At 43.4% G+C, this 14,094-nt stretch overlaps 2 protein-coding genes across 5 annotated transcripts in view; one reads left to right on the forward strand and one right to left on the reverse strand.

Moving 5' to 3' along the window:
- The window catches only part of ABCA4 (ATP binding cassette subfamily A member 4), a 117,135-nt gene extending 113,793 nt beyond the window's left edge, over nt 1-3,342 (forward strand). The window contains exons 49-50 of the mRNA XM_019531082.1: nt 72-321; nt 1,461-3,342. Coding sequence (XP_019386627.1) covers nt 72-321; nt 1,461-1,583 — 373 coding nt within the window. The 3' untranslated portion in view covers nt 1,584-3,342. The remainder of the gene's footprint in view (nt 1-71; nt 322-1,460) is intronic.
- Nucleotides 2,854-14,094, reverse strand: part of TECR (trans-2,3-enoyl-CoA reductase) — a 32,018-nt gene continuing 20,777 nt past the window's right edge. For 2 of the 4 annotated variants that reach the window (XM_019531078.1, XM_019531079.1), the window contains 6 exons: nt 9,076-9,148; nt 8,936-8,979; nt 7,904-7,961; nt 5,857-5,945; nt 4,199-4,244; nt 3,548-4,095 (listed from right to left, as the gene is read on the reverse strand). In XM_019531078.1, coding sequence (XP_019386623.1) covers nt 3,968-4,095; nt 4,199-4,244; nt 5,857-5,945; nt 7,904-7,961; nt 8,936-8,979; nt 9,076-9,148 — 438 coding nt within the window. In that variant the 3' untranslated portion in view covers nt 3,548-3,967. Of the gene's footprint in view, nt 4,096-4,198; nt 4,245-5,856; nt 5,946-7,903; nt 7,962-8,935; nt 8,980-9,075; nt 9,149-14,094 lie in introns of all 4 variants that reach the window. The other 2 variants (XM_019531080.1, XM_019531081.1) reach the window with 2 other exon arrangements.

The raw sequence follows: 14,094 nt of genomic DNA on the forward strand, positions 1-14,094 counted from the left end.
TTCCCTCATTGAAAAGTAAGCTCAGTCTTTATAGCCTTTATAAAACAACCAAATCCATGTGCGTTTCTCAGATTTGGAGATGGCTATATTGTCACATTGAAAATCAAAGCCCCGAAGCCTGGAGTGCCTCCAGATCCCACCTCAGCCGAGCACTTCATACATGCAAACTTCCCTGGGAGTTTACAGAAAGAGAAACACTACAACATGCTGCAGTACCAGATATGCTCCTCCTCGCTGGCCAAGATCTTTCGGTTACTTCTCTCCAACAAGGAAAGCCTGAGTATTGAAGAATATTCTGTTTCTCAAACAACTTTAGATCAAGTAAGTAAGAAATAGTAAACTCATCCTGAGACTAATCTGATTAATAAGAGACAGGAAATGCAATAGGGATGCAGCAGAATTTATATCTAACTGCCTTGAATACATATTAAAATTAACCTTTAAAAGGCTTTCTCTTGCACACTTTTTTCAATGATCTCCAGTAAGAAAGCAGGGTAAGACAGTTGTATAACTGTTTTATGCTGTGTAAAATGCTGCTGTTTGAAAGCTGTAATGACATCTTATCCCAGGCACAGGAACTCTTATAACCTGGTCACCAGAATCAAGCCTGAGTCCTCAGTTTAGGAGAATTACTGAGCACTATTCATGCTGTGCTCTGTCCTCCAGAATGAGACCTGCAGAATCTGGAGTAACCAGGTCACTTCCATCAGATTTGCTTTAATGAAGAGTCCTAATTGCCTTGTGCGCAGAGCTGCTGTAGTACCCAATCCAGCGATTATACATTTGTCCTCCTCAAAAGGCATAGATTTCTGTACAGTAGCAATAATTAAAAAGCCTGCAAAGTTGGCCAGTGCTGTGGGCAGCATGCAGGTTTGCCTATTGGGCATCAGTCACAGACATGGTGAGACATGCCACACCTGCTTTGCATGTACTAGGTACTCAAACTGGCAGCATTGTGCTTACACTGTCACTGAATAGTATCATGGCCATCTCCATGCTTTGGCAGTGGCTTTGAGTTTGTCCAGACAATATCTTTCTCAGGGCTGTTAACAGCCCCACTCCCCTTCCTTCCCCCCTCCAATGGGTGGGTGCATACACCTGTGGAAGGGCTGCATTTCCTCCTGGCATGTACATAAGGACTTCAGGACCACCATTTAGCTCCTCTAACTCCTTGCTTACCCAGTAGTTTATCTCACACTGTGTGAACCTTAACAGAGCCCTACATCTGCTGGAGTTGAGAGATGGATTTGGCTTCCACACAGCACTTATCCATACTGATATCAAATAATGAAAAATGTGTGAGCTGTGCTGGCAGACAGGGTCTCAGTTCTGCACATCCCTGTGGCTTTCCTTCTGCACCTCTTCTCTGCAGAGAAGCTGACATGATGCAATTTGCCAAAGTAGTTGGACTGCCTGGTCTTGCTAGGGTCTGGTGCTTTATGTGTCTCTTCCTCACACAGGTGTTTGTGAACTTTGCTAAGCAACAGATGGAAGATGAGACAATTCCTTTACACCCTCGTGCAGCTGGAGCCAGGAGAGAAGTGAAGGTGTACCCAGATACTCCTGCACAGACATCTGCATAGTGCAGCCACTAATACCAGGAGCATAAATAGCTCAGGGAAGTGCCATATTGCAGCAGTATGGACAGTGAAGAAACCACTCCTGGGCACAGTATTCAGATAAAGTCTTGCTGAGAAATGTGCAACTTTAGCAGGTGCAAGAAGCTTCTATTGCTCTGACAGGAGAAATGCATGAGATACACATTGAAAATGTCAAAGGAGTCAAGGTGTTTGGTTTATAAAATGCTTCTGTAAAATAAAAATCATTTTTGGTGCAAAAGGAAAGGACTCTTTCCTCCTTCTGAGCACACACAAAGCTATTAAGAGTACAGTTTCTGTACCCTGGTATTTTTAACTGCTACTAGTAGCACTGGGTGCAGAGCCAAAGGCAGAGAGCACTGCCCAGCTCAGAAATAGGAAAACCTAGACTGCAGTTGCAGACCTAGACCACAGTTGCTGACAGACAGTATAGCTGCTCAGAGGCTGCTTTGTTGAAATGTCAAGTCATTGTATTAGAGTTCCAGATGCAAACAGAGGACATGCTTCAGCAGAAATGAGGGGGCGGGGGAACCAGTGGTTGATCAAGGACCGCTAAAAGGGGTGTGTGGCAGCAGCAATGAGCAAACTAAGCATGGGTCCAGTAGTTGAGACCAGAGCTCTCAGCAGTAAACCAGAGGCAAAGGAGGTATGATTGCACCACTGTCCTCAGGGGGAACCAACTCAAAGCTCACATCCAAGCAGAACCTTTCTGACATTTGAAAAAGTTTGATACATGTTTTAATGAATATGACCACATGCCCCTTCACTTTCTGGTTTCAGGTGCTGAAGCAAAAATGCTGAAACAGGTATTTTAAAAGAGTCAACATAATGCTTGGTATTTATGCTCCAGCCTGACCCAGGCCATACTGACATTCTCCATTTCACAAAGAGGTCTGGGAAGACATCCCCATCATAAATCAGGATGAAATGTTCCTTCTGCAAAAACACTCATTTTGCATTTAGCTCCTTTCCTAGTTCACAGTTTAGATTAGTGAGACAAGCAGGTTCGCAGTGATTTATTGCTTTGGTTACTTACCAGAGCATGTCCCTCAGCCACCTTGTCACTGAAAGAATTTGTTATGCAAAAATGAAGGCTGTTGTGTATTTTTGTTGTTCATCAGTCCCATTCCCCCCATCTGCTCCTCCCCGATATAGCTTTTTTATTTGACATGAGACTAGACTATTTTGCTTTGTACTATACAAAAAGTCAGCAACCACATGCAATCTTTTGTTGCCATAATTATTTTTGATGCGATTCAAAACGTGTTTGATTTATTGCATATTTCATCCTTACAATTGCTGCAAAAAATCCTTCTATATACCTTTTATAGATAAATAAATAGTCATGAAACAAAACAGTATATATGTCTTCTATTCATAGATATGCTCTAAAATAGTTTCTTTAAAATGTCAGTAAGACAGGATTGCAACAGTTTCTTGAGTAGTTTTGTACAAAACTTTCCCAAATCACACTGAACACCTTGTGGAAAACAAAACACAGGAAGTTCAAAGTGTAACTGGATCCTCCTCCCTGGCTTGCAAATGTTGATGGAACTATCATTTTGAGTACTGTTAGGTTAGTGCATTTGTTTACAAAGTATATTAAAAACTCTTCAGAGAACGCTAACACAAAATGTCTAGATAAAAGATCCTTTGGTATCACAATGACTTGTTTTATGAAAACAGGTCAGATAGCATAGCTGCAGAAGAGATTAGATCTTCAAAATCTTATCTACTAACCAATGAACAATTTATTGGTAAAGGAACTTTCTAAACAAGGGATGGTATACCCAAAATTACTTTTGCTTTCAGATTGCCTGGACAACACATACATTAGAATAATCATCTCAGTCCTCTGTGGTAGTGCTCACCTCTCTATTCCAAGTACATCTTTCCCATTGTAACTTATGACGCACTTGCCCCCACACCAATTTCACTCCAGCTGGGGAGACTCAGGAAAGGCAACTTGATCAGCACTCTGGTGGGATGCTGCTCCCAAAGCTGGAAATTTCTCATGACAAGCCTTCATGCTGCCTCTGATCACTGGTAGAGGAAGACCCAACTGTTACTGACTGGAAAGCTCTAGGCCAGTTTGGTTATAGTGAGCCATAGGGACCTTTGACCATCAATGAAGCAACAGTCATGGCAATTAATCTGGATTTCAAAAATGCCCCTGAATTTAGACATATTAGGAGGGTTTCAACTGTCTAGAATTTCCCACAGAAATGGAGATCCAGTATGCACACGAACCATCTCAGCTTAGTTATTTAAACAAATTCTCCCATTTACTAGCAGTTTTGTCCATAAAAGAAGCCCATTAGCTTTTTCTTCCTGTAGTTCCACACAAGCATTCAAATAAGTCTTTCTTCTTACAATAAGAAAGGAATAATTGGCATTCGAAGACTTGGATAATCCTTGAATTCTCGTAGGTAGGTGCAGTGTTTATCCTTTGCCCAAATTGTCATCTGAATAAAGCAAAGCAAAGTAAACAATGCCACTATAAGGAAGAAAGAAAAAGACACCATGTGAATGCCAGGAAAACAACACTCTTCAGTACTGAGGACATGTTAACTAGTTGGGAGGACTAACACGTTACTCACCTGGGACACACTGAGTCATGACAGTGAAGCTGATCCAGGCCCCCACCTGTTTGGCCAAGGAAATGAAAAACATTTCTGGTGATGGAATTTGCATGTATACCTCCATTCATTGAAAAAAGCCTGTCCTAAGGTAGGTACACAAAGAAGCCATGGTCAAGTGAATCTGTCTCTGGAACCTATATCAAAAAGTATGTGGCAGCCTGTTAGCCTCAGACAAAACGTTCCTCTTTGGCCAGGTACATACATTACACTTTTATTGGTATATAAGTGATTGGAAACTGGGCTACACCCATAACAGAAGTTTGGCGCGCACAGACTGGTTTAAAAAATGGCAGAACCCAGTCTAAGATTTGCCACCCCAACCAAAGGCGAATATGTATTCTGTTTGCTACCCATCTAAACTATGTTGCTTACAGAAAACTGCAACTCAGCTCAATTCCATCTCAGACTTTTTGAATGTCTGTACCTAGCCATATTTTAAACAGTTGTTAATGCGTATGTGACATTTCAGACTGTTCAACATCATTATAGTTTCCTCTCACCCTTTTTTCCATTTATTTCGTATTTCCTGTTCCTATGTCAGTGCTATAGTCTACAGCCAGGGGTATAAATACTGTTTTCATTTTCTCCTGGTGAATCCCCACCAGGATTTTGTATAAGGCTGATCTCTGTGGTGCAATGCTGTTCGAAGACCAGCTGAAATTTACCCTTTTGAGACAGCCTGGGTAACATCTACACATTGCTTATAGCCCATTAAAGTCTTAAACTGTGAGAGATTAAGAGATGTAAAGGCCACATGCAGCTTCCTTGCATATGAATGAATTTCTCTGAAGCTACTCTGGGTATTTTTTTCCTGTTTGCAAGGCTGAACCCAGAACTGGGCTCCTAGTTAGGCAGCATTAAGCAGTCATGCCTTTTACATCTGCATGTTTCTCTTACATATTTGTAATAAGTATTCCTCGCTAAGTTGGATCTCAACTTGGATGTGGTAGAGAGGCTTGTGTGCTACCAATGACCCTAGGAGTGATGCCATCTGGAGTTCTGTACTCCTGGTAGCTTTGCCCATGGCAAGGTCAAGAACAGGATTTCTAGACTAATAGCAATCCAAAAATAAAAGTTCTCCACAGCAGAGCAACCAGATGAACAAAGAATACTTCACAATAGCTGCAAAGGCAGATGAAGTCTATAGCAGAATAGAAACCTCTGGTTGTCTAGGTTTTCCTTGCCATCAGATTAAGATTTTCCTCCTGCCAAGTATTGTGTGGCTGCTGATGCTCACTCTATGCATCCCTGCCTTTAAAGAAGACACATGTAGGTGTTGTCCTTTAATAGCAAGTCCTATGGTGCTGGGTAAGTGGCAACAGGGGCAGATGCTAGTGGTTACTGGAAACCCCTAGTCAGACCTACATGGAGGCGATGATTGTATGGTGATTGTTTTCAGACAGCCATACAATTTGGCAGCTCCAATCATGACTGATCAGGACAGTTTAGGAGGGAACTAGAAAAGTTGCCTTGAACACAGTCTGTCTCATTACACCTGACTAGAAAACCATATCCAGTGGGATTTTCAGTCCAAATCAATATTAAATATTCCAATACAAATGAAGCTGCAACATGCAAAATTAGAAACTTAAAAAGTTTTTTTCAGGAACACTTACCTCGTACGTGTAGTTAGGGCAGGATACAAAGAAAAACAGCCATGTGAAAGGATTCTTTGTTGGATATGGGATTTTACGGGTTTTGGATCCTACAGATTAAAAAACCCAAAATATAACAATGCCAACATCTCTACTTACGCTGTAGTTTGCTATAAAGACAATCCACCTTTACTCAAAGTACCTCATAACTGACAGATGGTAACGCAGGTTTTCCTAAAAATGGAGACCTCTGAACCCAGCAGAGAGATTAGGATACCTGTGAAGGAATTCTTTGGGCATAATGGGCATCTTTACACTGCTTTGGGAGTAGGGGTGGGGATGGAAATGGAGGGGAGGAGTGGGGTCAATTAGAGTGGCTCTTGGAAGCCATTCTAATTAAAGCGCCCCCAGCATCTTGTGTATTCAGCATCCCATGCTTCAAAATGGCAGCAGAAGCACTTTAAAGCTTATTTGAGGAGAGTGCTAATTAGTTAGGCGATTAATTCAACTGAGTAGTTACAGCACATCAGAGCAGATGTCCCGCATGTCTACCAGTACCCCATATAAGATGTTTTGCTGTATTTGTAGCTACCATTCATGATAGCAGCATCCTTGAAAAAGATCATTGGAAATGCTGACTGGCCAGCCCTAGGTTACTCCCAAAAAAGGTATGTGCACCACCTCTCAGACCTCAAAAACGAACGGTATTTCTGTTCTCATTAGAAATGAGACTGACATACAATTATGGATGCAGGTAGTAGACATTAAAAACCAGAATGCACCTAGTCTTTGTGCAAAGAGAAGGTAACCCTCCCACTCACACCTCCAAGCACACACAGTTTGTCTAGAAGCCAGGCTAGGTAATGGCTCATATACTCACTTAGTCCAGCTTATGACAGCACCACTTGGATCAGGCACTATGGCCTGTCCCAGTGCCACTAACAGGGGCCCATGTCCTGAAGGTACAATCTGGCCCCAAGTACAGTATTTCACAGTGTACAAGTAGAGTTTTGAAGCCCAGTTTTTAACCTTAAAATTCAAACTCAACTTGTATGTTGTATCACCATCCCCTGTGAGTGGCACTGGACTCAGCACTTAGGTGGTGTGACCCAGGCAGCACCACTCTCATGGGAAGGGGGTGCATCAGCCAAACACTAAGCATGGACTTGTCAGAACCACTAGCAGCAGACAAGTGCCAAGCCCAGTCCTGTCCCCTGTGAGCAGTGCTAGGCTCAGTGCTTGGCTGGCATGGCTGGCCTTAGCACTCAGCAGCACTGCTTGTAGCAGACAGGGCTGGGCTTGGTGTTCAGCTGGTGCAGCCCAGGCAGCACTGCTCACAGGAGATGGGGATGGAGTCAGGGATGGCCTCAGTGCTCAGCTGGTGCAGCCCCGTCCCCTGTGAGTGGTACTGCCTGGGCCATGCCAGCTGAGTGCTGAGCCTGGCCCCATCTGCTGTGAGCAGTGCTGCTGAGCGCCAAGTCTGGCTATGCCAGCCAAGCACTGAGCCCAGTGCTGCTCGTAAGGGTCAGGGCTAGACTCAGTGCTCAGCAGCATCACTAGCAGCACACAGAACCAGGCTTGATGCTCAGCTGGCATGGCCCAGGCTGTGCTGCTCACAGGGGAGGGGGCCATGCCACCGAGTGCTGAGCCCTTCCTCATCCCCTGTGAGTGGCACTGTGGCACATGTCCACTCCCTGGGCGCCTGGCCTGCAGTGAGGGTGCGCAGGGGCCAGTATAGGTTGACCCCATATTTCTGATCCAAAAAGTTAGGAATTTCATAGATCCAGTATAAGTCGACCTAACTTTTTGCATCGGCCTATACACCATGAAATACGGTAAGCGAATTTACTGTAAGGTACTGCATAATGATCCGATTCTTCATTCCATGCATAGCCAATGTTTCCTTAGGGTTCAGTCCTATGAGATACTGAATTCCCTCTTTCAACTAAATTGAAAGAAGTTGAAGATGACAGGTCCTTCAAAGAAGGCTCACTACATCTTAGTGCATTTCATTGCTGAAGTGCTAACTTAATTATGTAAAAGTAGAGAACAATAATGCAGCTTTTACCATCTCTCCTGAGATCACTGAGTGCAACATGGATAGAGAAATTCCCAGCCTCACACAGCTGCAAGAAGAATAGGAATAAGTGAAATGGAAGCATTTTCTTTACTATACTTGAGGCAAGGACTTTTTGGGGGGTTGCATCTTTTATTGGCTCAACTGCAGGGTTGAAAGTTAGACAAGCTTTCTTGATGTTCACCTGAAGACAAATGTTTTGCATTCAAAAGCTTATCTAACTTTATTCCAACCCTGCAGTTGGTCCAATGAAAAATATTACCCCCAAAAAATCCTTGCATCTTGCATAATTCCTGTACCATCACAGCTACGATGTCACTCTAACACTACCTTTAGTATACTTCTCAGGATTAATTTATAGAGAATTCTTTAAAATACTTCAGTAGGCTTATAGCAGAATAAACTAAATAAATAGGATTGGAAAAAAGGGATAAAAAAAAGAATTGAAAAGTGGGGAGACATTACCACTGTTGCTGCCTTAATGAGCCCAGCCCCTGCACAGCCCTGCTGGAGCAGGCAGGAGCAGCTCTAAAGATTTCCCCACCCTCAGGACACCAGGGAAAGCAGCCACAGCAGGCAGAGGATAGGGAAGAAAGGGGAAGAGGATGCGTTTCTGATGACTGAAGATAAGGGGGATTCTCACCTGCTTTGGAAGGGTTTTTTTTAAGTCCCTGGAGTCTCCAGCAGCATGGTCCAGTCTGAAAGGGGATTCAGCAGTGCCACTGCATACCCTCTAGATCTGCTCCTGACAATACTAGCCACTGATGGGTCTAGGATCCTGTTGATGTATGTAGTTCAACATGGATCCCTGCACTCAAGGTTTCATCTATCAGCTAGATGATCCTGAAACTTTAACTGAACTAAAAATGTTCTTGGTATCCAGGATCAAATCCAAACTAACAACTCTGTTCTAACTAAAAAAAAAAAAACTACGCTTGGCCATTCCATTCTCTTCTCTCCCATTTATACAATTTTAAGAAGTAAAGAATTTTTCATGTCTTATAAGTAAAGTAACCAACCTACCAGAAACATGATCACAGCAAAATTTATCTGTTTTTGTCCATAGGCTATAAGAAAAAATATTGAAAAAGCAGATAGTTATCACTAATGTACATCCAGTAAGGGAGCATTACAACAATTCTGAGGGCCATTTTACTACTTACAGGGAGGTGTATAGAGAGGATGATTGATGTAATAAGCCAGCCAAGCAGCAAATCCCCAGTAATATAAGCAGTTCTGAAAAATAAGTAATTTGAATATGTTTTAAATTTTAATAGCATAAAGCTATGTCAGCTGACCAGAGTGTAACAAGAAAACAATTCAAGCCTCTAGCCTAGTTATTTCTGCACGGGTTAGTGATAACAGTCACTCAGGCTGATCTTGCAAGTTGCTGATAACACAATAAACATGACAGACCAAGCATAGTAAAGTCAGAGCAAATGACAGGAAAGGAGTGCTGCTCTTAAGAGTGAAATATCACTTGTCACAGCACAGACTGCTTGGCTCAGAAACTGTTTTTGAAAACATGGCCCAAAAGGTGAAGATTTTCTTTTGTCTAGTAACCCATTTAATGTCAGGGCACACAGTTCAGGGGTGAGGTATCATAAAGGCCGTGTGCTAAGAGAGGAGATGATTTGGACTGCCAAATACAAAATGAACATCCATTATGAATTTTACATTAAGAACTATTCCCACCTCCCTCCTTGTCCTCCCACCTCCCCTTGCTCTTTTCCTCATCCTTGCCCTCCATATGCAAACATGCTTTAATGTTCCCCATCTTAAACAACCAACAACCAGCTCCTTCCTTTCCATTCCATTCTTGACCTTCCCCAAATCCAGCTTTCAGACTCCACTGAAAATGTCTTCACTAACATTTCTAATTATCTGTTCTTGGCTGAGTTTTAGGACCTGTGCTCCTTGGCTGCTTTTAAAGACCTCTCCTTGCTTCTTGTAATGTTGTCCTCTATTGGTGTCCTCTATATACCTGGGTCCCTTAAGGCAGTATTTCTCAACCCGTGGGTTGCAAGAATATATGAAAGGGTTGTGAACAAACTTTAAAGATGGATTCTCCTTTAAAGGAGAAAAATGTTGGAAATATGGCCTTTTTCCATGAAGGCTGGCAGCCTTCCAGCCCACAGGTAGCTGCTTGGGGCCTCCCTGCCCCACACACCCACCCCCTACCCCATATACCTGGGGGCTTGGGCCTGGGAGCTGGGGGCAACAGACCCCACTCCCGCTCTCAGCATCTTCACCCCTCCAGTATGCCTTTCCTTCACTCCCATTCTTTCTCTTCAGCAGGGTTGCCCCAGGGCGCAAACTCTGCTAATTATACCTTTGAACTCAGGATGGAGAGACCTGCTTGCTGCTGCCACTGTCCCCAGTTGATCAGAGTGTGTAGGGAGCCTCAAGGCTGCCCATGCCCTGCTCCAGCCAGCAGCTGTGGGGAACAGCTCTGTGAGGTGCTAGGCTCATGGGGGGGGGCAGCAGGTGGGCTCCCCCATCCTGTACTCTGAGGTGTAATTAGCAACTCAGCTGTTTATGATATTTAATAGGCTTTAGAGCTGTATGCCACCATCCTGAAAATCTAGCTTATCAGTCTAAAGCAGATGCAGATTTAAATCTTAGCATCCATAAACAGAGTTGGAAGAGAATGGGTGGTGAGACACTTAAATCCTTTTATATCCAAATATAAGCAATGTGTATTTTGCAAGCCATCTAAGGGTCTGGACGCACAACACAAATCAGTCCCAAATCAGTCCACACACACAACGTTACTGAGCAGTAAGATGTCTACATGTGTGTTACTGTGCAGGAACTACTTGGGCATAAATTTGATACCTGCATCACGCTCAAGTCAGTGTAAGTCACCGTATTTACTGCAAAGTACAGGCATGCACATGTAGACGCACTCTTGTACTGTGCAGTAATTTCAATTACTGCTGTTACAGATCCTGGCCACTCGGTGGCAAGGGAATGTGATTGCATTAAACACAAACAGCTATCCTGACACAAGAACGCTAGGGGAATGGACACCTGGTATATTCTACAGCATAAGTCTCCCATACAGTAAACTTACACAGTTTTCAAGGGGTAATCTTACCCTGAATGAGTGATTTATTATGCAATAAGACTGTGCACCATGCATCTTAATTTTTGCTACACAGTAAAGGTGATATATGTCTTGTACCCAGAGGGAAGAAAGGTCAGATTTAATATTAGATTTATCTATTTCAACAATAACTCTGTAAGTAGCCAATGGCTGGTTACATTAGGATGACCAGTCAGGATGCTGTTTTCAATTAACTGACTCTTACAGAGAGAGTACCTTGATTTTTGTGCTCTGCTTTTCCTCTTTGGCCACACTGCTCCATTCTCAATGGCCATGTCTACATGAGATGCTGACTGCACAGCAGCCGAGACTACTGCACAGTACGGTCGTGTGGCAGAAACCATGATGGTGACACTACTGCACAGTAGTCTCGGGCTACTGTGTAGTCGGCATCACAAAAAAGCTGTTTATTGGCACACTGCGCAGTAACATGGTTATTGTGCAGTCATTTAGTACTTGTTTATACACATACTAAACAACGGGACAGTAATGACTGTACAGTCAGCATCAGGTGTAGACACGGCCAATGAGTTCGTAAAGCTAAGGCCATCCCAAGTGACTCAAATTTTTAGCTACCACCATTCCATGGATTAGAGGGTAAATACGATGGCATCAGAGGCAACCTGCCAGGAAACTGCCCTGCGTGTTTGATTTAGATAAGCAGAACTGCCCCCACAAACAGCTACAAAGCAGCAGAGGCTGGTGAGCAAAGAGTAGAGAAGAAACTCTCATGGGAAACACATTCCTCACAGAGTGAATGACTAGGGTTGAGGTAAGGCACTAGGAGATGAAGAAAGATAAATACAGTGAAGGTGAGAAGGGAAAAAAAAGCAAAAAAATCCAGGTATTATCACTGTGGAGCAGTTAATCTTAAAGTGGCCAGCCTACAGATTGTTTAAAGGGTCACCGCTGAATATCGAAGCTCACCATTCAATCTCATTTTGATGTCCTTACATTGTTTGCAAAAGTCGCGTTCATTTTAAAATGTTTTCCTGCAAAACAAATGCAAAGAAAATCCTAGCAATAACATAACTGTGTAGGTGAGTACATGCTGAGGTGGGAGAATGAAAAGAAATGGATTTCAGTTTGAAGGCTTCAGAGGGTTCCTAACAAATTTTAAAATAACTCTGTTAAAGAGCTCTGGCAAACATGCTGGTCCTCTGCTATTGCAAGTTGAATTTTTTGCTGAATTTCAAGGAATGTAAATTTGCCATCAATGTTCCATACAAATACCACGGGCAGCATGGCGGGAGGGAAGGGATTTTTATTTTGTCAATGTGCATTTCAAATGCAACACAATCTGCCAAGCCTAAAAGTCTCCGGTTAAAGATACGTGAGCACAGTAATAAAACCTGCACCTGATCTGAGATAGTCTTGGCACTCACAGCAATTGCTTAATGGCAAATCCATGACCAGCTGTAAGTCTACATCCTCCCAGAAGAGCTATTTGTCATGAGGAGGAAGGCTGTGATACTTGGGCTTTGCTTAAATGTACAGAGACAGTCAAGTAGTACGATAGCAATTACCTACAGACATGCACTGACACAGCATTTTTAGCAGGAATGCCCAGAGGCAGGGTGTATCTAAGCTCAGCATCTGAAAAGCTATTTGCTGATTGTAGCCAGTCAGTCTGACAATGTGGTTCTTTCAGGAGTGACTGTGTGAGGGGTAATAGAATGCCACACCCCACAAGAAGGGGTGCACCTTTCAACCTGCATCAAGTGTTATGATGAATTCCAGTTTTCCTTGTTGCCATAATTAGTGTTTGCACAATGGAAGTCCCCAGAGATCTCAAACAAGACTGATACCCTGTTTTACAAGGTATTATACAAACATGTATTTAGAGGCAGTCACTGCCTCAGACTTGGGGACCAAAAGAAATGGTAGAGAAAAGAAAGTGTTATCACTAAGTTACAGATAATGGGGCACTAACACACAAAGAGATTAAATGACTTCTCCAAAGATGGATATAAATTCTGTAGCAGAACAAGAAGTAGGACTTATGTTGGGGCTCCCAGTCAGGATGAAGTTACTCATTACACTTAGACCATACTCAATCTGTAAAATGCTAAGCAGCGTTAAAGTTAGAACGTGCTGTGAACAACTGCATGCTAAGGGTTAATACTGTTTCTTGCCTGCACAGCTCTGACCTGCCACTAGAGAGCTGGAGCAGGATGTGGCTAGAAGCCACAATACCTGGGCTATCCCTGCTGTGGAGGCAGAGCTACCCTGGGAGTGGTGCATCCTGGGATGCTGGAAGACTGTCTCTGTGGAGCAGACTGAAGTTACACTAACTCAATCTAAGTGGCATAACCCAGAAGTAACCCTCACCTGAAGTGGCATAACTTTTCAGATGCTTGGAGGGCACTTAGCATGGGTTCACATGGATGTTCAAGTTTTAAGTGCCCTTAGTATGGTTAAAGTGTAACGTGTAACTTCACCCTCAGTGCCAACTACAGTTAATAACTGGCTTACAGCAGGGCTGTCCAAGTTTGAGGTGACCAGGAGCCATGGGGCATAGGGCTGCACACCGCATAACTCTGCTCCCTGTCGCACTGCTCCACGCACCTGCATGCTCCACTTTACCTTCAGCTCTCTAGCCATGGGCTCCTCCTCAGCACTGCAGGCCAGAGGAAGAGGGAGCCTAGAGCCCCTGGCTGGTTCTGCATCTGGAACACTGGCAGAGCAACAGCTGGGTGGGAGCCCAGGGGCCACAATTTAAGCCATGGGCTGCACATACTCCACAGGTTGCCAGTTGGACAGCTCTAGCTTACACTATGGCCCAAAATGCACTTAGCTCTGTGCAAAATTACAGACTTTGCCCTTTAGGGCTTGTGCTCTTGGGATGGAAACATACAAAAAGGAAATCTTGCCATAAACCTCAGTGATGTCAGGGGCCAAATCATCTGCCAACAGATTTTAGGGCAGAAAAAAAGTTCTTTACAAAGTGTCTTAAACATTAAAATGTAAACAGTTGTAATTATGTGGTACTTAAAGTGAACAAGCACTGGTCAAAGGATTTGATTTACCACACAAATACGGTTTGCACTGAAAGAAAAAGACCCAAAGATTC

This window comes from Crocodylus porosus, unplaced genomic scaffold (assembly GCF_001723895.1).
Source record: "Crocodylus porosus isolate Cpor-Errol unplaced genomic scaffold, CroPor_comp1, whole genome shotgun sequence".
NCBI classification, from domain to species: domain Eukaryota; kingdom Metazoa; phylum Chordata; order Crocodylia; family Crocodylidae; genus Crocodylus; species Crocodylus porosus.